The following is a 22,336-nucleotide window of genomic DNA, read 5'->3' as shown; positions in this document are numbered from 1 at the left end:
CCAAGCCTGGAGGCCCCTCCTGCACCTCATACCCTCATCCCTGGACCCAGCCTGGAGCCTGCCCACAGAGCTGAAGCCCTCATCCCCTCAGCTTCCCAACCCCCCTCCTGCACCCTGAACCTCTCACTTCTGGCCCCATCCCGGCCCCGGCACCCCCCGCAGCGAGACCCCTCACTCCCTCCCCTCCCAGCGGCGGGGGCAGCGTGAACGACGAGGGGATGGAGGAGCAGAATGAATGGGGCGTGGCCTCGGGGCGGGGCGTGGCCTCGAGAGAAGGACGCTCTCAACTTTTGGGTGAAAAGAGGGACCTACTACGCTTCACAGCCCGCTCCCCCCCCCCCCCCCCACGTTCCCCTGTGGTCCCACCGCCGGCAGCATGTGACTTGATCCCGAGCCCTCGCTCCTCCAATCAGGGCAGAGGAGGCGGAGCGGTACCTGCCCCAGCCCACGTCCTGAACCCGCCCACCGAAGCAGAGGGACCAATCACCGGGAGTGGCTCATCCCCCGCCCCTTCCCTGCCGTCTCTATGGTGTCGGCGGCGTGGCGGTGAGCGGACAGTTGGCTGGAGTGACCGCACGAGCCGAGGGGAGGGGGCGCTGCGCGCGCGCGCGCGGTCGGGGCTTCCCTCCCCTTCGGCAGCGTTGAGTGGTATGTTCCTCCGGGTAGCCGCACATTCGACCCGGCAAGGAGCGGTATATCCCGTAGCGCCCCCCCTCGCCCCCAGTGGTACAGCCGTAGGGGAAGGGTCTAATCGCTTCCCATGCGCGGCCGTTGGAGCTCCAGCGCCTCGGCCCTTCTGCTGCCCCTCAGCCCGCCGCTGTCCTGGGGGCGGCCGGGCTCGGTGCCGCCCGCCAGTTCCGGGCAGGCCGGGCCCCGGGAGCGAGGAGCCCAGCCAGCCCGTGGCGCTCGCTCCCGGCCCGGCGCTGGCGAGTCCCTCCCCGAGTCCCCTGGCGGCCCTGCCGGTGGCTGCCTTTGGGCGCGGGCAGCGCCAGTCCGTCCGGGGCTGCGGGGTGGGACGGGGATTCCTCCTGCCTGGGGCTTTGCTGTGTGGGAGGGAACAGACGCCCCCCTCAGCTGTCCCCGGTAACGTCACTGGGGGGGGGTCACCCTGCGGGGGTCAGATGCGCCGGCGCGTCCCGCGCCCGCCTGTCCCCGGCCTGGTTGCGGGGGGAAGGACGAGCCGTTGGGGTATCGCTGCTGAACGGCTCTGGCTGCTCGGGGCGGGGGATTGCTCGCCGCCTGGTCTGGCGGGTGGAGACCTCGGCGGCTGTGACTTCCCACGGCTGCTGTGCACAGCGGTGGGCGGCATGCAGGCCTCGTGGCTTTCGTTTTACTGGATTCCCAAAGTAGCACTGACACCTTCGAGGTGGAGTGTGTTCAACAGCTGACCCCAGATTAGGGTAAACCTTTACAGTAGACCCCCCGGGCTATGCGAAGGTTACGGTCCTGGGTAGCCAGGCTTGGCTTAAATTTCGTGTAAGGCGGGTGGAGCCGTGAACCAGGCAGCAGCCTGGCTCCCGGCTCCTCTCTCCTAGGCGCTGGTCAGTTTCCCAGTGGTGAGGAGCTGGGAGCCAGGCAGGAACCAAGGGAGCTGGGAACCTTGCTGCTGTGCTGGTCAGTTTCGCAGCTCCCACAAGCAGAGGGGAGCCAGGAGTCAGGCTGCTATCTGGCTCTAGGCTCCTTGCCACTCCTGGGAGTCTGAAAACTGACCAGCACAGCAGCGCTAGTCAGTTTCCTGGCCCCTGCAAGCAGAAGTGAGTCAGGAACCAGGCTGCCACCTGGTTCCTGGTTCCCCGCCACTCACAATTTCTACGTGCATTAATGCAAGGAACGTGTAAGTGGAAATCATGTATGTCAGGGGTCTAATGGATTCTGGGAATGTGGGGGGGTAGGGGAATGCTATGGGAGTCTTTAAGCACCATACAGAACAGACAAAGGAACATTGATTGGTTTTAAGATTTAGATTACATTATATGTGTAATTCATCCTTTGATTTACGCAGCAGAAGTACAGGTTAAACCTCTGTAGTCCGGCACCCTTGGGACCTGAACAGTGCTGAACAAGAGAATTTGCCAGACCGGGGGAGGTCAATATAGTCTAGCAGCATTACCAACACTTCCACTGTTTACTGGGCTCTTAGAAGATGTGTAGGGGTAAATTACTGCTAAGTAACCGCACACAACGCTGAAAGCCAAGACTGGTGATTGTAAACAGACTTTATAGTACTAAGGGAGACATGGCTATGTCCATGATAAGTGATCCTCCAGCCAACTAAAATCATGCTGGATTAAGGATGCTCACAGATGAGAAAGTTCTGGACTAGAGAGAGTCAACCTGTACTACTCTATTTTCACTCAATTTTTAGGTAATATGTAAGAATGCTTTCTTGTACATTGTGGATGAATTACTATAATTCATCTCTTTTAAATTATATGTTTAAATGTCATCTTTTTCCCTTTGGTCATGAGACTAATACTAGTTTAGAAGCAATCTAAATGGTCTTTATATATGCACAGTTTTCATGATCATTTTACTCTAGAGAGGCCTGTAAATACACATTCACTTGCATAACTGAAAGCCCTTGAGCTGCCCTTCTCCAGTGTGTAAAATGGGTGTAATAAGATTTGAGCAAAGTTGTGAGCATGAGTCAATAATGTATGTATGCAATGTTTTCAACAAATAAAGTATCCAATATTATTACCTATATAGAGTTTTATTGTACACAACTCCAGTTTCACTTTTTTTTTAAGTTATTTAGCTAGGACGGTGCCCTGCATCTAACTAGGTCTGTCTAACATGCAGCATTTGTAAAGCTTCAAAGATACATATTCATGTGCCTCTTTGGAGGAATAATTGTGATTTTTACCTTGTTTCAATAGAGCAAAGTTGGCAGTCAGTTAAGTAATCAATGATGGCATCCTACTTAGCGCAAGAAGTTCAGCTTGCTAGAAGACATGACAAAATGTAAGTACCTGTTTCAGGAGTGTAGCCTGTTTTGTAGCTACTTGTGCTATGATCTTCCAAAATCTGTCAAGCTACGCAGAATGGCAGGTGAGTATGTTGATGGAAGATCTCCACAAACCATTCAGTTTCTTTAATAAAAGGCTGGTGTTTTAATAAGGGATGCGCTTCCTTTGAAAATTGTTAAATCTATATCCTGGCTTGCTGCAAGGGTAGTCTGTGCTTCCAAGATTGCTGTATTCCAGATAAGATACACAACTGGGGACCTGACATTTAACCTCAGTATGCTGGCCAAATTCCAGCTCAAGTTGCTAGGGTTTTGCCACTCAGAACTCACCTGCTGGTTTCAATTCAATATGGTATTTTCTTCAGAATGATATCTAAAATACCAGTAATCTTCACTGTAAATTCAGCTTTTAAAGTGAGTTATTAAAATGAGTCAGAAACATTAGATTACATTCTGACAACTGGTCAGGAAAAATAATATGCCCTGTTTTTAGATTTGTTTAGAGTTAAATTCTCAGGGCGTGAAAACTAGCAGAAAAATGTTTGGGAAAATATGTTTTTATAGACAGACTACAACGATATATATATGTAATATCCATTTACAAGTTAATTATTAAATTCTGACCTCTACTACCTGCCTTTTTATAAGCCCCTTGTGTAAAAGAATGTGTGGTGTTTGGTTAGCTCCTTTATGTTTATTTTCCGGTTCTTGCTGGATAGTATACAGAGCAAATTAGTTCATTATTAGTATAGCAGGGGACTGTTGCTGCAGACTGCGAAAACTGGCAAAGAATAATTGTTCTGAAAATCATGAGTCGCATTCATATCTAGTGTAAGTAAATGCAGCTACATGAAATGAATCCCATTTTCCTTCTTTGCAGAATGGTGGGATACTCTGTAGGACAAACAAAATTTTATAATCATCTATGTCTGGTACCACATCCCTCATTTACTAACTTACATGACAATAGTGTCTTACTTAGATTAGCACTTGGGGGCAGGGTTGAGTTTAAAATGTTGCTTTAAAACAAGACACCTGAGAATCTAAATCTCATGTAAGGATGGCTCCCAATGACCACCTTAGTGGAGATGGCTGGAGGGAATATGACTGTTCAGAACTAGTGGTACAATTGTCTCTGGAGACACTGCTGAGAGTTCTTTGACTCTTGCTACATTTCTTTCATAAAATGTATTACTCATTCTCCCAGTGTTGGCTGCTGAGCATTAGCACTGTACTACCTTAAACCATCCTGGCACACCTTATCTGAGATATTCAGTGTTTGTGTGCCCCCTTCATATATGAGTACTGCTGATCCCAGCATTATGTCTTTCTCACATAGGAGCACAACGGGAGGGGTCTGCCTGTACTTTCTTCCACCCTCAGTACACCCACACTGAAGCAGACATAATTAGGCCTATAATTTGAGATGAATTGGTTAAGGTAATAGGTTATTCTAGCTGCTGTGTAAAATGTTCTGCCCACTTATTAAAATATTTTCCTTTGTAGACTGTCTCAGAGATCAGTATTGCTACAGCAGATGGAGAATCATCTAGGAGACAAAAAGACTGAACATACATTGCAAATGTTAGCAGCTGATGCAGCTTATAAAAGAAATGCAGCACTTTTAAATGTAAGTTTCTGTGGCTGTTAAGTGACATGCTGAATTCCAGCGTTACATAGATTACAAGATAAAAACATTTGTCTCTTTGTTTTTTCAAATGAATTGTATAATAGGATTCTGATTCTGGACTGTGTGCAAAATGTATTAAATAAGAAGTCTTTATAACCTGGGACATCGCTAGGTATTTCTCACTTCCTTCTCATGAGAGCTTGGTGGGATCTGTCGTAGAGTCTCTGAGTCTGGCTTCAGCCTGAGTCCAAATATCTATACTGCAGTTTTACGGTTCTGGAGTTTGAGCCGTGAGCCCAAGACAGTTGACATGGTGTTATATAGCTGTGTAAACCTACCCAAGTAAACTGTTTCCAAATGTCTGATTGATTACTGAATCTTTCATTACAGACAGACTTACAGTTCTCAGCTCAAGCCAAGACCCATTTGAAACAAGATCAGTCTTCTGCCACCTTTATTTTGTATCCATCCAGGACATTTGACCATTGAATCCACATTTCTCCAAATACTCATTAAACACTTTGCTTAGATTTGGTCTCAAGTCTGGAGTTAAAATTTAATTGATAGACTGATAGGCAGCAACTCTGTGGATGCCTTAGGGAATGAGCACTAATAGGAAAAAAAAATAGTTGGTGCACAGTGCCCACTGGTTGCTTTGCCAGTCAGCTCCTCCCCAGCCTTTCCAGTGTCTCATGCACACTGGCAAGCCCTGCTGACCAGCTCTTTCCTCTCCCCCACTCTCTGCCTCCAACACACCAGTGATCAGGTGTTCAGTGGTATGCAGGAAGTGCTGGGAGGGAGGAGCAGGGGCAGGAAGAGACAGAGTGAGGGTGGCATGCTTAGGGAGGATAGGGTGGAACAGGGCAGGAAGAGGCGGAGTGGAGTGTTGGGAGAAGGGAGGAAGGTGCCCGGGGCAGAGCAGGTAGACCAGAACCTTTTTCCAATTAGCAGCTATTGATCTTTTTAGATGTCTGACTCTTTGGGGTTTGTTCAAAATCTTTTCATTTCCTCCTTTTCTTAATGAGACTATAAAACCTATTAAAACCATCTTTGTCCAGCATACATGTATTTACTTCTGTTGTCTAAGGTATAGTCACCTTGTTTTTCTGCTGAATATTGCAGTATGTTGTTCAGTGACTTTCTGTCTTACATCCATGGAACATATTAGCATCCAATGGTGGGGACTTCTGTCTTTGAGAGAGGGAAAATTACTTCCCTTTAATTGATTTGACTGGAACATGTTATGACAGATCCATTCTGTACTTTTCAGAGTTATGGGTTCTATAACCTTTCTGTATGTGTTTCAGTCCTGCATATATCTTCCTAAAAGAGAACCAGTAATTGGATCAGTGTAGGGCTCTTAGTTGGGTTGCAGGAACTGACATATGCCCGCTGCTGGAATCAGTACCTTACAATTTTGAACCTGAAGAGGTCTAACTTTGACCTGTAATAGAAGAGCTCATTTGGGGGTGGGGCGGGTCTGTGATTAAATTTATCTTCACAGAACAGCACTTAAATGTAGGTTATTTCCTCTGTGCACATGCCTGCTCTCTGTTGCTTAATATTTCATTCTCCTATCTAAGATGACAAAATGTTTTAGACTATCATTTTTATAAAAGATGCTGTACAAAATAAAATTGTATTTTTATTTTATGTACAGCTAGAATGTCTTCCAGTGCCCACTGGGACAAGAACTCAATTTTTTCATTCTAGAAAGTGACAAGATTCATCTTTGTGGAAGAATTTCTAGCCAGGCTGTTTGTGCTGGGGCAAAACTTCACATATCTGCAAATTAAATAAATCTCAGCTGTTGTGCAAGACCCAGAATCATCTGGAGCAGGTGTGGCTGTTATTCCAGCCTTGGTATGAAGCCATTGCTATGCAGATCTTGCTTCCTCAGACCCTCTGTACTCCACTCATCTTAAGCAACATTTTTCAACTCATCAGCTCTTCCCCCTCCTTCCCAGGCAGGTTCCTGACTTGCTATGATTCTATGTGACTTCTGAAAATGGTTGCCATGTCCCACCTTGCAGCCCCTAGGTGCATGGGTGGAGAGAGAGGCTTCATACGCTGCCCCCATCCAAGTGCTGTGGTTTCACAGCTCCCATTGTCTGGGAACCACAACCAATGGAGGAGCTGTAGGGGTGGTGGCTGTGGGCATTAGAGCAGGGCAGGGAGCCTCTGTGTCCATGTATCTGCCTAAGGACCACTGGGTCTTGGCTGCCACTTTGTGGGAGCCATGGTAAGTGCCATCAGGATCCCATGCCTCCTGCCCCAGACGGAGTTCCCTCCTTTACCCAAATTCCCTCCTGGCACCCTCTTCCCCACACCCTCAACACATGCTTGTGCTCCAAACTCCTCATGCCTCGACCACCCCAGAGCCCATGCCCCAGCTGGAGCCTCAGCCTCCCGCCAAGCCTGGTAGTGAATGATGTTAGAAGAGAGCGAGGGATGGAGAGGATGGGGCCTTGGTGAAGGGGCAGTGGGTCCCCAAATTTTTTGTATCAAAATGGGGGTCCTGAGGTTGCTAAAGTTTGAGAATTTCTGATCTAGAGCCTGAATACCCAGACTTTGTGCAGGTGTGGCAAATTTCACCCATTATATTTCTTCCATAACTCTTCTCCATATGTGTTTTTATAAACAAGGTTCAAATTAGCACTTATTTGTTGACAAGCGTAATAAATGCAGATTACATTTTTGCATACTGGAACAAGCTCATTATGATGTAAATGTTATTGATATATTCCTTTAAACCTATAGTAAATATGTAGTCTTGTAGTTATGCAGGATATTTGCCATGTACTATCATATTCCTCAAAATGATTTCTTTCAAGTGTCAAAAACATTAGTGTTCGTAGAAGAAATAAAAACATATGTATGACCATCAAAACAAATAGTCTGGCAGGATAAAGCAGCATAAATAAGTCTAGATATATTAATTTTATACTAGCTTTAACAGACATGCAGTACTGCAGATGCTTTCTGATAACAAAATAAAACAGGAAAGAGATCCATGCAGAATAATATATTAGAGCCTTGAAAAAACGGTTTATATTTATGTGCCAGCTTCAGAATATTGTTCCTGATACCAGGCACTGTACATTTCACAGTTACCATGTGGAGAGTTGTTGATTTGGCCTACTCAAAAATACACGGACATGATGAGGTGTTGATTTTTGCTTAAACTTAGAAAAAACAGAAATGCAAATAAAATTAATTCAGTTTTATGTGAGCTTTAAAAAAAACCCTACACTTCCCTCTCTGCCAATTGAAATATTATGCTCACATAACTCAAAAATGGCTGAAGCTGGAAATTTCAAACTGAGGTTGCTTTATAATCCCCTATTAAGTAAGAAAGAAAAAGTATTTTAAGAAAATGGATTTTAAAGTTATCAAGATTTAATTCTGCATTTTTGTACAAATATGTTAATATATTTTTATCTTAACACATTGAAAAGGAGGTGCCAGGTTAAAAGTCATATTTTAATAACACATTTTCTTTTCTGTGTTGCAAATAAACTCAACACAAAATTTGTACAGTCTAATTTACAATCTGCCTATTTTTTATATTTCACCTATCTTGTACAGTGAAAATAGACTGTAGGCCAATGGGCATTTTCACATTCTGGTTTTCATAGGTTCGTTCTTCAAAGGTTAGAGGAATACTGAATAGACTGGGTTGCAAACATTACTTGAGGAATGCTTGTTCATTTTAAAAATAAACCTTTTTCTACTGAAGGCCATTTAAAATATATGTTGTTAGGCTTTGTAAATGTGTTTAAAAATTAAAACTTGTGGGCCTAAATGACATGACAGTGTGTCTTTAACCTATAAGTATGCAAAACGTACATTCAGGCCTTGGATTAAAGACCACACTTAGGCTGTGGCTACACTATAGTTGCTGTTTTGGGATACAAATAGAGACTGACATAGCAACTCCGCAATTAAACACTGCGGTTGAAATAGCAGCACTAGTGCGGTATTCTGTTTCTGCTATCTGTCATCTTGAGATGTGTAGTGGAAATATTGAAATAGCCATTTGGATGGCACCAAGTTTGAAATAAGTTAATTTGAAATAATTGGAGAATGTTAGAAAAGAGAAATCCCCAACACCAGATTTTAATAACAAAAATGTCAGAAAAGGGACCACCTAGTAACTAGCTATATGCAAAGGTACCATCTAATCTTTTATCAGTGGCCTGTTTTTTCCCAAGGCACACCTTCCAGCAAAAATTTCTTTTGCTATTTCAGACTTGGGCAACCTGCGCTAGTAAGTGGGTAGTATGAGTGGCCTTCCTTCGTCTCCGAGGGCCACAAGACTGTCATAAGCAAGACAGTCTCCTGAGAGCGGGTAGGTTTAATAACTGCACTTGTGTACCTCGAATATGTGGTGTGTGCCAACTGAACTATAGCAGCATTTTGGTTGGATGCAGAGAGAGCACACAGCTCTCTGTCAGTGTTGTTGAATATGCACACACTTAACTTTGTGTGCCCTTGCTTTATGTGCATGTCACTTTAGTAATACCCTTAGGGAAAAAGTGTGCGAATGGAAATCAATGGAATCTGGGAATCTTGTATGTGGGAAATGGTAAACAAAATGTCTCACAAGCCACACACAGAACCCTGATGGGCTGCATGTGGTGCTCAGGCCACAGGTTGCCCACGACTGCTACATGTCACTAAATCAGTATTCCGGATGGCAGTAGGCTGCAAATATACAAACTGGAGTGGAGCAACAAAAAACAACCCCATGTGATATTTAAGCCATGCTAGTGTGACCATCTCTACTAAAATGTGTACAACAGGTGTCTTGCCTTGGTTGAAAATAATTTTTTCTTACTATCATAAACATTTCTGTAGCAAAAATAAGTAGCTTCACAGATCACAGTCTTGGGTCAGTTTTTCTCCCTTCTTTGTAAATACCTGTAGGAAGAAGTCAGAGGGGGAGGAAAATCCTCTGAGAGGAATGTAGTGCATAAAAATCCTGATACTGTAGATAGGACTGAATGAAAACAGATCCACCTTTTTGTTGAGACTGATAATTTCTTCCAGGCCATGGCAAAGTATATTGGTGAAGTGTGGGGGAGCTTGCCTGGTTCTGTTAGTGGTATAGCTGTTCCATGTGCATGCACAGAGAACTTGACTTTGCAGTGTTCTTGAGCTTGTTCAATGTCCCTTTCACAGTCTCTCATTTTGATCCAGTGACTTGTTCCTGTTTGGTTGATTTTCGTCCATTGTACTGTGGCTCCTCCTTCATGCAAAGGGACAATCTTCCATTGCTGTGATGTAATGAATACAGTGCCACCTATCAGTCCCAGGACTTACAGAGGGAAGCATTTTATATCCTTCTGCAGAGATCACTTAGTCATCTCAAGTCAGCATTAGGTTCACTGATAAAGCTATAGGAACACAAATCAAAAATTGCATGGATGATATTTTCAATCGTACTCTTTTTTCTATCTGCATACAGTATAATCACTGATATTTGGACTGTTTTTATACCATATTAATACATTTTAATTAATTTTAAACAAAAAACTGCACCTTCCAGCAAAAATTTCTTTTGCTGTATGTCAGCAAACCTATGCCAGTAAGTGGGTAACGTGAGTGGTAACTGGATTGTAACTTCATGGATTTTAGGTAAAACCTTTTGGCTTAAAACTACGATATTATCTTCTTTCAGTCATCCTCTGCAGTAATTTTAGGTCAGATTCTGTAACCCTTATTCATGTTGAGTAGCACATACACAAGTATTTCAGTTGGCTATTACTCAGCATGAGTAATTGTGTTTGGGTTCTCCTGTAGACCTGCTCCTCCAGAATCTCACTGTTCTGAGCAGCAGTGGCAGTATATCTTTGGAAAGTCCCTTTGGGGAATTTCCTCATTCATTCATTTATTATTTTGTGCTCTTCACACCTGTTTTCTGCTCCCAAATCTGCCATCTGCTATGCTTCCCTCGCCACCCCCCCGTTCTGCTTTCACTCCTTCACACCCATCTCCCACGCCCCTTTCCATCTCTTCATCTGCCCAAAAGCCCTACTCTGTCTCTTCAGTGCTTGGCTGTGGAACTAAGCCCACAAGAAAAGGTTACAATTTAAGAGTCTTTACAAATTGAATCTAGGCCTCCATGAACCCAACACATGTCTGTTGGGCAAGTGGAAGCCCATGTGCAGATTTTATAAGAAAGCTAAGAGGTGTGTTGTCATCTGAGTTTGAATGTCTGGTGAACAGCTTGCTGCATCTCTACATTTTTGTGCACATGTTATGCATGCATATTAGCAAGTCATCTTTGTCTTGGGGGCAGACAAGATCTTGAACATAATTTGCTTAGTTACTTTATAACTACACAAGATAGAATATGTTTCAATTCATGAACACAGCACAGTGAAAACCACTCTCCTTTTTTCCGATGTTGTCAGAAGGAACATAGTCTAACTATAAATTACCTTTGAGTATTGAGAGATTAAATATATAATAGGTGCTATGTATCAGAACACTTCTGGCAAAGACAACCATTCTTACGGCCAGGAAATACAAGTAAATTCAGCAGGCTCCCGCAAAACCTCCAGTATATTACAGTAAGCTCTTTCATGTCTGGCAGCCCTCAGTCTGGGAGGTTGCCGGATATTCTAATATTCTGGATAATAGGGAAGTATACCTTGCAATGCATAACACTAAAGTAAAACAAGATTAGGTATTAAGATAAACAAAAATGTATGCAGAGTACTTTACTGATCAACAACTGTAGTATTTTACACTGTAAACTTATACTGTAGTTGCTGTATTTACTTTTACTGTACTGTATTTATGGAAAACATAACTACAATTTACTTACGGATAAGATGCTGGTTATCTGAGAATTCTGGATGACAGAATACTGGATACTAAAGAGTCTACTGTCGTGTTATTCTCAGAAAGGAGATGCTGAAGGATTGATGGCTAAGTAGATTTCAGTTATCAGGGAAATCAAGCCAGTGCTTTATAGGAGAATTAAGGTCACTTCAGGGGCAAGTAAATATTGCCTGTTTGTTACCTGTAACTTGCCAAACTGTTATTTTAAACAGGATATAGAAGCAACAGAAAAGAGACTGCAAGCAAGAATACACCTACAATCACATCCTGATATTGTTAAAATTGAAGTAAGTCCTGAAATAAATTCCATCATTTCACTTACTGTGTACAAAATAGTTCCGTTTTTTCTAAAGCATATTCATAAAGTAAAAATAATTGATTTTGAAATAGACTGATATAGCCAAGGGCTTGGATACTGTGCAGTACACTGAACCTAAATTCTGGGCTAAGGTCCCTAGATTTTGCAGTAGTCTGAGGGAAATTCTCTAGCAGCTTCCAATATTTTTTGACTGGAGGTTTTATTTAATTAAATATGAAAATTCATAATTGTACAATCACAGCAGCCTTAACAGTGTTTATTTCAATATTAACTTCAACTTATTTTTTATTGTCCTTAAAACTGAAACTATAAATACATCAGAGATTGTCATCTTAAGCTTTGAGCCAACAGCCTATTAAGATGAATGGGGAAGTTCACACCTGTCAGAGTTATTGTGTAAGGATGGTTGGGAACATGTGAACTAACTGTGACTGCACAGTGATATCTTCACATTTTCAAGATTATGTTTCCAACCATAATGGCTAGAAGCATAATTTTTTAAAAATTAAAATTGAGGTTCTGGAGCACAAGTCTGCAGAAAATGGTGATTTCTGCCATGGTAAAATACACATGGACCTGAGTATATTTAGTGCCATCATTCAGTTAATATCAGTCCTGAATCTTTAGCAGAGGGAAAAAAAACCACTTTTTTAAAATTCTAATTGCAGTGATGGATGTGATAGCATGCTATTTTAATGATCAAAGCACTTTAAAATAAAAAGGGATGTGATATGGTCACTTTTTAAAATTTGTTGGATACTAAATATCTATTTTCCCCTGATCCACCAAAATAAAAATCAGACATAAAATGCAAATTTAGTTAGTGTATACTGCACAGTTACTCAGGAAATTAAGCTGTTTAAAGTGAGTTGATTATATTAATAAAATATTAAATAGCATTAAAGTTTTAAAATATATTTTAAGTTGCAACATACAAACAGAGTTAATGCTGCAAGCTGGCAAATTACTTAAAAGTGGAAAAAATGTAACCAAGCTATTTATTTTGAGTTTATAAAACTGAAGGCGGGATCCTGTAAACATTTATGCACATCAGTAGTTCAGTAGGACTACAGAGGTGCTAAAGTTAAGTCTTTTAGGACCAGGCCTAAATTAAGCCCTGAGATATATTTATTATGCCTCCTTGTGTGCTGCAAATACAGCTTGAGCCCTTCATAATTTAAAACAATTGTCACCAAGGCATGAAAAGCATTATCTCTGCTTTGTTTTAGCTGCATCAGTCTGTATTAGGCCTGAAGTCCATACACTAGGTAGAAGTCACAGTTACTGGAATTACGTGCATTTGGGGTGGTGTAGTGCTCCTTGGCTTGAAGTGGTTTCTATTATTTACAGGGTTTACAGTTTTGTTCAATGATTCTCAGGACCTTCCCCTATAGAAATTCTTCCAGCATCCCTGTTCCCAGTATTGGGTCAATCACTATGCAAGATTACATACCATTACATAGTAAATTCTGCAAAATGAATCTGATAAGACTTAACAAAACAGTATAGATTAAAAGGTACCTATGCCATATTTTTTAAAGTGTAGATAAAATTGACAAAAGTCAGATAAAAACAGTGTCTTTTGCCTTCACCCTTCCCACCCAATTGTGTTAGTTGTGGGAGATGGTGTAAGTATATCAAGGAACAAATCCCATATTAAATCTTTTTCTGTTTTTAAGGAGAGAGCACTAAAATAACAGGATGAGAAAAATATCTATCCTATGCAAAATTGATTGTCCCCATTCTTTTCAATAAAACTTTTGAAGGATATTTAAAACATTCCTTTAATACCTATGTATATCAGCTGTGATTTTTACATCTGAGTATAATGACTCTTTAATTTAGCCGTCCAAGTACAAATTCATGTGATTGCACATACAATTTCAAAAAAGGGTCTTTTGAGTAAATACATAGTTTCTAAATCATGTGTAAAAACTGTGCATTTGAGTTAAACGTATAAACCAAAATAGTTACTCGATAGTCCAGCACTTCCAAAGGAGAAATATATGAGGTATCTTGTCTGGGCACTAAAAATGTATTTACCTAGGTCAATCATAATGAATTTTGCTTTTTTAAAAAGCCTGAATATATGTGTATAAAATCTGTACAAATATTTTGCTAGAAAAGCAGTTACCAGCCCATATTGAACAAAGCATTTAAGAGGTACTTAATCTTAAGCGCATTATTTATTAAATCTGGAGTTGTGTCCGACTTTGAACTAAAGTATTTTTCAGCCTGTAGTATGAATTTTATATTTAGCTGCTATAACGATTTCATCCATAAACATTAAAATATGTATGCTCAGGATGCCACTGTGGAGTTGGGGATTTTTTTCCTCTATTCTTCATTTGGAAAAACTGAAACACGGAAGTTACAGCTCTGTCTTACCCAAGACCTTAGAACAAATGTGTGTGAAAGCTGTGGCTAGAAATCAGGAACTTCTGGCTGCTACTCGGTTTCTGAGACCACAAGATAGCTGGTTGTGCATGTATTCTTTCTTGAGTGAAGTACTGGAACCAATTACATTATCATGGATTTATTCATTGCAAAATTTAGCTCACAAATATTTTGAGCCAGTAGTAATGCACTAATTTGTTTATAGCATTAAACAACAAATTAATTTTTATACCAAAACCCGATAAAGATTATAATGTTAATATTTACACCTGAGAAAATGTTTGATTTACAAAAACATGACTATAATTCCATGACTGCGAATACTGTCATTGAGTTTTCTTTCTTATCCACCACAAGAGGGCACATTCATTCACTGCATAGTAACTGTAGAAGGTGAAAGCCTACCAACTTCTGTTACATTGTGTAAGTGAGGGATTGGAAATTTGGTATCCAAATAGTTTGGCCTTTTTTAATTGCTTCACACATAAGGCAAGCTTTAATAACACATTTTATATGCGTATTGTTGTGTAATAAATTGGTAAGTGGGTTAAATTGTGAAGCAAAATTAAACTGCTTATTGTTGCCTCATATTTTTCTTAGACTCTCTATTGGGCATCAGTAGAAGAATCTATTCCTAAGTGGGAGCAGTTTCTTTTAGGAAGAGCACAAACACCTGTTGGTTTTGAGAAAAAGAACCTTATAAAGTATAACGTAAGTCATCCAGAAGAAGCTGCACAGAGATAAAGAGGAAACAAAACAGAGACTACCATTTGACTTCTTTAGGCAAAATAATCATGTAGAGGCAAAAGTATATCAGGCCATTACGTTGTGCTTTCAATTTATGTACATAAAAATGAATCATGTTTGATGGTTTTTTTTCCAGGTGTATCTGTGTGGAAGAGTTCTGCTAAACTATAGTCTGCCAACTCAAGGAAACTCAGAATAACATTTCTAGTGGCAGGAGGAACAATCCTTTTTGAAAATGACTTTATAATATCAGAAGTGAGAGAGACTGGTATCTGGAAACCTATCAGTACAACTACTTCTTTAAGATGAGAAGAGTTTTAGGCTATGTACAGTTCTACACTTTTAAGTATGCTGTATATGAATCTACCTTTTTTTTAACCTCATTGTCCAGGGAGAGTTTACCCTGGACAGGGAAGGCAGTTTACACCAGGCTGAGGGGGAAAGCTTGTGGCTGGGATCCTCTATAGGAGCCCATGGAAGGATGCAGAAGGCACATATTCCGTATGTATGTCTGCTGTTTTCCCTGCTCATGTCATTGACTGCCAGGTGGGGACCTGTGTTGGTCTCCCTCATAAGCAATGGCAATTTCTGTTCCATTAGCCACTGTTGCCTCCTCTTCCCCTGACTGACTTCCCACATGAGGTTCTGGGCGTGGTTTGCAAAAGCAGAAGCCACTGTGAACCTGGGTTGAATCTAGCCATGAAGTTAATTATATGGACCTTGAAGTAACAAACATTAGTATTATATTTTTAACATTATTCCTTTGTAGTTTTAAGCCATTACTTTGTATTATTTTCATTGTGTTAATGTAAGCAACAGACATAACTTATGGAGTAGTCCATGAGAGGTGGCGAAAAACCAGATGGAAAGTCAGCACAGCCAAGAGCCCCAAAGATCACAGATACTGGAATAAGAAGGTGGGGAGGCTGCTTTCCATCTCAGACTGAGGAGTGTTCCTCAGCCTCATGTTGCAAACATGGAAGCCCACTCAGTGGTTTTCTGCTTGCATGTGGTTAATTTGTATTCTATAAGGGTATATCTACGCAGCAGCTTTATTTTGAAATAAGCTAGTCTGGAAGAGCTACTGCAAAATAGTTTATTTTGACATAAAGCTGCTACACACAAATGCGTTTTGAAATATGGTGACTACACTCATAAAGCCCGTTTTGAAAAAGAGCCATTGGATGCACTATGACCTATTTCAAAACGGGCTCTATTCCCTGTCTTAACAGCACCTATTTCAAAATAGGCACTATTCCTTATAGAATTAGGTTTACCAATTTTGAAATAAGGTTGCATTGTGTAGCCCTACTGTAAGTGCCTAGGAATCTTGTGATGGACCAGGACTCTACTATGCTAGGTGTTGTATACATGCAGAACTAAAAAATAGTCCCTGTTTAGATAGCTTACAGTCTGAAGATAACGCCTGGGTAATTTAGTGTATCTGGTAGCCAACTTCCATTGCTTTCTAATGTGTGCATATATGGAAAGGCCCATATCAGAAGTCCTTTTGACTAAGTGGTGCAGAGGTCGCTGTGCTTTTTCACTCTTCTATAGCAAGGAAGCCTGGTGGATTTTTGGGTGGTTTCCCACCATAATTGGGATGTGAGTCAAGAATATCAATAAAAAACAACTTCAGTAAAGGGTGATTACTTTTCCCCTAGGTCAAGAAGAATGCATGTGCATGGTTATATGAAAAGAGGTGTGTGTAAACCAGTCCAGTCAACTATAGGCTAACCAAACGAATTACCAGGGACTGTTAGGAATGATGAGCCTTCACCCGCTTATTTGCTCTTAGGAGATGAGAAAGAGAGACAGGCTCCTATTAAACATTGCGGAAAGGGGCACATTTTGTCCCTATTTTTTGTGTGTGTGTTATGGATGAATGGTCTAACACCACCTTTTTTTCTGCTTCCTGGCTAACTTCTACATAAATGTTACTGCCCAAGCAAGCCTGATCATAGCCCTTTACACTGGTCCATAAGAAAGGTGTGCCTTCCAAATTGTGCATCAAGAGTATTACATTCATTTAGTTGATCAAATAGGAATTAATTATCTAGTGCTGACTGATTACTGGTGAAAAATTCATTGCCCCTCAGAACCGGGGGCAGCCTCTCAAACTGGAGACCACAAGAGGCCTGAACTGTTGGCAAGGGCTAGAAGCTGTTTTCTGCTAGATCGGGCCCTTAGTTTGCTGAATTGAAATCACTGAAAGATTCACCTCCAAAAAATAAAATAAGAAATAAATAAAATAAAAACATCTAGCCAACAGTACTTTAAACGATTTTACATTGTCAAAGGAAATGTTCAAAGTTCATGTGAAACTTTTTCTACTGAAGTGTCCATTAAATTGATAAGTTTTTACAGAAGCTGCCATGTTAGAAATATCCTGTTGAGTGGGTGTTGGTGTTTGTAACAATAACGTTGTTTTCATAATATGTGATGGCAGATTAGCACGCTTCTCTGCAGTGTTGTTAACAGTTGTAATTAAGGAATAAACAGTAAAGGGTGTCAGTCCGATGACAATTCCATCTATAGTGTCACAATACAAAATGTCACAAAATATTAGAACCGTTATATAACTACAAAACTATCAAATTAGGCTTTCATCTTAGAAGCAAGGAGCTTTAAAAAAAACCTGGCATCGACAGTATTGCAGTTTTGTACCTACTTATTGTTTTCAGTCATACAGTTGATTAAACGGTAGTGCACGGAGATTTTGAGTTCTGAAGCTGTGAAATTGTAAATCCAGCCAGATGCAGGAGTGATGGTAGAGAAACCATTTTTATACATCAAAGAGGAGCTTTTTCAAAGGCAGAAAAGAAGTTTCCCAAAGACGAGCGATGTGAGTCAGTGGTTACTTGACTAGGAAGAGACCTGTATTCAGTTCCCTGCCCTGCCACAGATTTTGAAGACAACATCCCCAAAGGCATTTAGATGATGTATTGCATGTGCCCAACTTGAAAACTGAGATCTTTGAAAGTGCTCAGCTGGTATCCTATCTTGTAGATGCCTAAATTCCATGGGTGCAGAAGTTCCTCTTGGTTCACATGCAGAAATCCGCCTTAAGTCTGGATGCTACCACACTGTTCAGAAAGTTCATGCTTAAGGCCCAGCAGGATTCACAAAGTAATTCCCTGTCTGGGTTGCCTAGTCTAGTACGAATTTTCAGAGTATATCCGCCCAGCAGCTAGACAGCCTTTTCCAGCCCATGCCAGCCAACTTGGGCTTGAGGGGCTCTGGCTGCAGGGCTGTTTCACTGCTGCATAGATATCTGGACTCAGGATGGAGCCCAGATCCTGTAAGGGGGGAGGGCTTCCAGAAGTTTGAATAGCAGTGATGTAGCCCTGGGTCTAAGTCACTTTGCACTGGCCAGCGGCAGGGTTTTGTTTGCTGTGTATGCTCTACCTTCAGAGGCATTTTTAGAGGCTCACAATGGAAGAGGAACAGACTTAACTGCCATTTGTGCTTCTGAAAATCTTTCTCTGAAATCTGAAAATAATGTTGTAGAATTCAACCACAGTGAAATTTATTTCTATTTCAGTTATGCTGAAAACGATAACTAAACACAGGGTGAAACTGTAAAAACAAGAGAAGTCCTGTGGCACCTTATAGACTAACAGAGTTATTGGAGCATAAGCTTTTGCGGGCAAAGGCCCACTTTGTCAGATGCCCACAAAAGCTTATGCTCCAATAACTCTATTAGTCTTTAAGGTGCCACAGGACTTCTCAGTGCTTTTGCAGATACAGACTAACATGACCACCCCTCTGATAGTGGTGAAATCGTGAAATCTTGATTCAGGGAAAGAATCATATTCCCAGATAGAGAGTGTTTGACTTATGTAATTAACAGATCCAGATATTTTAACATTCATTTATTTTAGTTACTTTCAATCAGCTAAATCAAACTAGGTCTTTTGGATTGTAATTCAGTAAGATTTTATAGTATATAGAATGCTGAAGCTTAAATTAAAACAATACTGATCGATGCTAAACTCATCCTCCCTTTAGAGACATAGAAGATTAAAATTCCATACTGTTTAGAGGGTATGGCCTTGGAAGCAATAGAAGTACAGCTAGTCTCGGGCATAGAAAATTGTGAGGAAATGTATCTGTTCAATGTAAGACAATCCAAAGAACAAGAGGAAAGCATCCTGAACTGAGAAGGCAAAAAATGGCAAGAACCTGCATGTCACTGCCTGTACCACGATAACCTAGTGTGGTAAGACATTAGCACATAGGAAGATTGTACACGGACCATTTAAAACAATGAATGGGGCAAAAGATGCAAACTGCAGGGCATCTGAAGTGAACAAATGGAGTGATACTCTCTCACTTGCTTGATCACAGAGCTTAAGGCCTATTGTCAGCACTGTGGACAATAGCACTGTCACTTATGCAGCACTTAACAGATCTTGTCAACCACTCTACCTCTATGTTACAGTGATCCTTCGAAAGAAGTGTTCTCTCACTCACTCACACACACACACACACACACACACACACCTCTCTCTCTCTCTCTCTCTCTCACAGACACACACACAGAGATTGAAAAAATCATTCCTGTTTCGATAAAGAGCATCCACACGGCCCCCAGTCTTTCAAAAAATGCAGGCCACGAGGACTGTTCTTTCAGAAAAAGGAGCCTCAAGGCATCTACACGTGTTTTTTCTAAAAGAGTCTTTTGGAAAAAGGTGCTCTTCCTCATCTGGGAGAGGAAGAGGGCCACCAGGAAAAGCGTTGCGTTCTTCCAATTTAATACTGAAAGAATGCATTTTGTGTGTCAGCACTCCAGGGGATTTTTCAAAAGACCCCCATTTCTTTTTCAAAAATACTCACTACTGTAGACATAGCTTTAATTTTTTGCTAGGGTTCCTAATGGTCATGTATGTCTCAAGATAGCACTTTAATTTGTGCTTAACTTTAAATATGTGCTTAAGTCTGACTGATTCAGGTGGGATTTGAGCCTATGCTTAAATGCAGTCCTCAATAGGGATGCTTTCCTAAACCCTGGGTATTATTTGGAGCATACGATTCCAAGTTGTCACCCACATCTCTGACCCCCACCATCTTTTTATTTTTTAATTAGTTTGTGTAATTTTCATTAATGTCTTAAGGGCTTTTTCACTCAGCAAATTTTGTTCTACATCATCTCCCAGGTTCTCCCCGCATGTCCTTTGCTGCTAGTACTACAAGTTAAGCCTATAGTCCATAGTATCTATGGTCGCAAGCTTCCTGCTGGAATATATTGAGAAGTGAGGAAAATAAATGATTTTATAATGTGTGGATTAGTGCTTGTGTGTCTCAGTAGAAGGAACACTGAATCACCTTATTTTTTAAGTTTATGCATTGATAAATATCCATTTTACTAACCCAGGAACACAGCCTGACTCATGCCCATGTCATCACCACCACATTTCCTTAGATGTACACTTTCTTGATCACTGTTTGGAGAAGGCAGTGCAAGTAATTCTTTGAGATGAAAAATTCTTTATTCCTGAATACTTTTTCAAGCCTTTTGCTATTTTCCAATAAGACATAAAATAAGAGATTTTATTAAATGTTAGATGTATTTCGCCCTGTTTATGGTATCAACAGTTTATATTCAATATGATATTTTCATAGAGACTTGTAGCTTGATTCCACATCTGAGGCTGTAGTTTTACAAGCATACAGGCTCAGGTGCTCAACCTGCTTTTGTGCATGTTGTCCAAGTAGTTAGATGTCAGGATGCTAATTCTGAACTTCTGTGTATTAATTTTTTTTTTAAATGTGACTCTGAAATTAAATGTAATCTACGATGTTGCTTTGGAAATGTGGTCCTTAGAAGTTATTTACTAGAGAACAAAAGTTTTAAAAATATTTTTTCTTTTAATAAGCACATATACAACCAATATGCAAGATATTACTTAGCCCTAGGAACCCTCTAAAATTTAAAGCGGTTATGATTTTCTTAAAGGTTATCTGCACGGCACAGCGATTATTTATGTGTATTCTTGTGTTATGTCTGATGTATAGCTTACTATAGAAAAGGGATTAAATTGGCACCAAAAGACTAGTAAGGCAATCCCACTAATTTATCAGGGGTTGTTTGAAGTGCCATGAAGTGTTGAATTTGGGCAAGTGAGCACGCATATAAGAGACTCAGCTCCAACATAAATAAAATAAAATAAAAATAAAAATTTGCTGGTTTAAAATATTTCTTCTCCTGAATTCTCATTTGACGCTGAATTTAAAAAGTTAACATGCTCTATGGAGAATGGATTTTTAGAATTTTATTACTGAGAATTCCCATATTCTGCTAAGTCTAACGTACAGGTGACTTTTCTGGGATTTGCAGTTTTGTTTCACAAGTATGGCACAGTCAAGTGGTTGATCACCTAAGGTATTTTATCAATGAGTGGATGTGGATTTTTAAAGTGCCCCTGTGGAAGAGACAGAACTGAAAATAGATCCTTTTTGGATCCATCTGCAGTGGGAAGGCTTTGTCTTTGCAGTATGTAGGAGCGTTTGAATTGGGAATTTGTTGTTCTTGCTAAAACAATGCTAAAAAAGCTAATGAGAATGCTGTAAACTACACCCATGGCATATGTAATCTGGCTGTCTTTTGTGTGAGCCACACCACAGAAATTTGTCACCGATCCATATTATGTATGTGTTAATGACAAATATTATCCTCCCCTTCAATAATTTTTCACCCAGTACTTATGATAAGTTTAAAATTATTCAGTGTGTTCTTTCTCCTGATTCCTTATCCTCTCATTTTCCAAAAGGCCACTGAATGCATCGTGTTTTTGAAAGAAATACAAGCCCAGTCAGAATTGAAAAGATTGTTTTGTAAACACATTGTGAATTAAAAAAAATTTTTATTCGCCTTTACAAAAGGGACTGTTTTTTGGTCATTTTGTAGCTTACGCCCAAATCGATGAGTACTTGTCAAATATACTCAGTTGTTTTATAAAACAGGTTTTGTTTATAAGTTAGTATTTCTATATCTGCAATGATTTGTGTATATGTTCCCAATAGCATCATTCAAAGCTCTCTGACTGTTTCTCTATGAAAGATTCTGGTGGATAATTTGCTGAAGTGAATTGCATGCCTGAAGCTTTGTTTAAATTGCTGTCCAAACTGCATGCTTCCCCCTGTTTTGGCCACAAAATACATGGGTGATTTTTTGCTTCTGCTCAAAGACTTTTCTTACAAAAGAGGCAACTGGTTATCTGAGATGATGGAATTGCTCTAAGTTAGACACATGAGGCTTAAGAAAGCCCAAAGCCAAGATGCTATAAAAGGAGCATTACTCCTTCATTTTTCTGGTGCTTTGAAATGAAAGAGAGCAGGCTCATTCAGGGTCTGTACTGTGGAACAAATGGGAATGTTTATATTTCAAAGGAGGGTAAAATGTTCTGGGCTAGACAAACTA

At 40.6% G+C, this 22,336-nt stretch overlaps 1 protein-coding gene across 6 annotated transcripts; it reads left to right on the top strand.

The window, feature by feature from the left end:
* The first annotated feature begins 463 nt into the window (after positions 1 to 463).
* CEP15 (centrosomal protein 15) lies at positions 464 to 18,567 on the top strand. 6 transcript variants are annotated; one of them, XM_075005727.1, is made up of 5 exons: positions 464 to 546; positions 2,880 to 2,964; positions 4,475 to 4,598; positions 11,663 to 11,737; positions 14,767 to 18,567. In XM_075005727.1, exons 2-5 carry the CDS (start codon positions 2,909 to 2,911, stop codon positions 14,908 to 14,910), a joined length of 399 nt encoding a protein of 132 aa, XP_074861828.1. In that variant the 5' UTR covers positions 464 to 546; positions 2,880 to 2,908; the 3' UTR covers positions 14,911 to 18,567. The 6 variants fall into 6 exon arrangements, with proteins under 6 accessions (XP_074861828.1, XP_074861826.1, XP_074861827.1 ...); XM_075005725.1 differs by having other exon boundaries at positions 516 to 648; XM_075005726.1 differs by lacking the exon at positions 464 to 546 and adding an exon at positions 807 to 1,083.
* The last annotated feature ends 3,769 nt before the right edge of the window (positions 18,568 to 22,336 follow it).

Source organism: Carettochelys insculpta, chromosome 11, assembly GCF_033958435.1.
Source record: "Carettochelys insculpta isolate YL-2023 chromosome 11, ASM3395843v1, whole genome shotgun sequence".
NCBI lineage: Eukaryota > Metazoa > Chordata > Testudines > Carettochelyidae > Carettochelys > Carettochelys insculpta.
The sequence above is the reverse complement of the archived record's forward strand: the minus strand, read 5'-3'. Positions and strand labels throughout refer to the sequence as shown.

Bases quoted from the DNA above. Each gene is read 5' to 3' on its own strand.
- CEP15 (XM_075005727.1), top strand. From the start codon at position 2,909: ATGATGGCATCCTACTTAGCGCAAGAAGTTCAGCTTGCTAGAAGACAT. The intron at 2,965-4,474 runs GTAAGTACCTGT...TTTCCTTTGTAG, and splicing joins GCTAGAAGACATGACAAAAT to ACTGTCTCAGAGATCAGTAT. The intron at 11,738-14,766 runs GTAAGTCCTGAA...TATTTTTCTTAG, and splicing joins CTGATATTGTTAAAATTGAA to ACTCTCTATTGGGCATCAGT.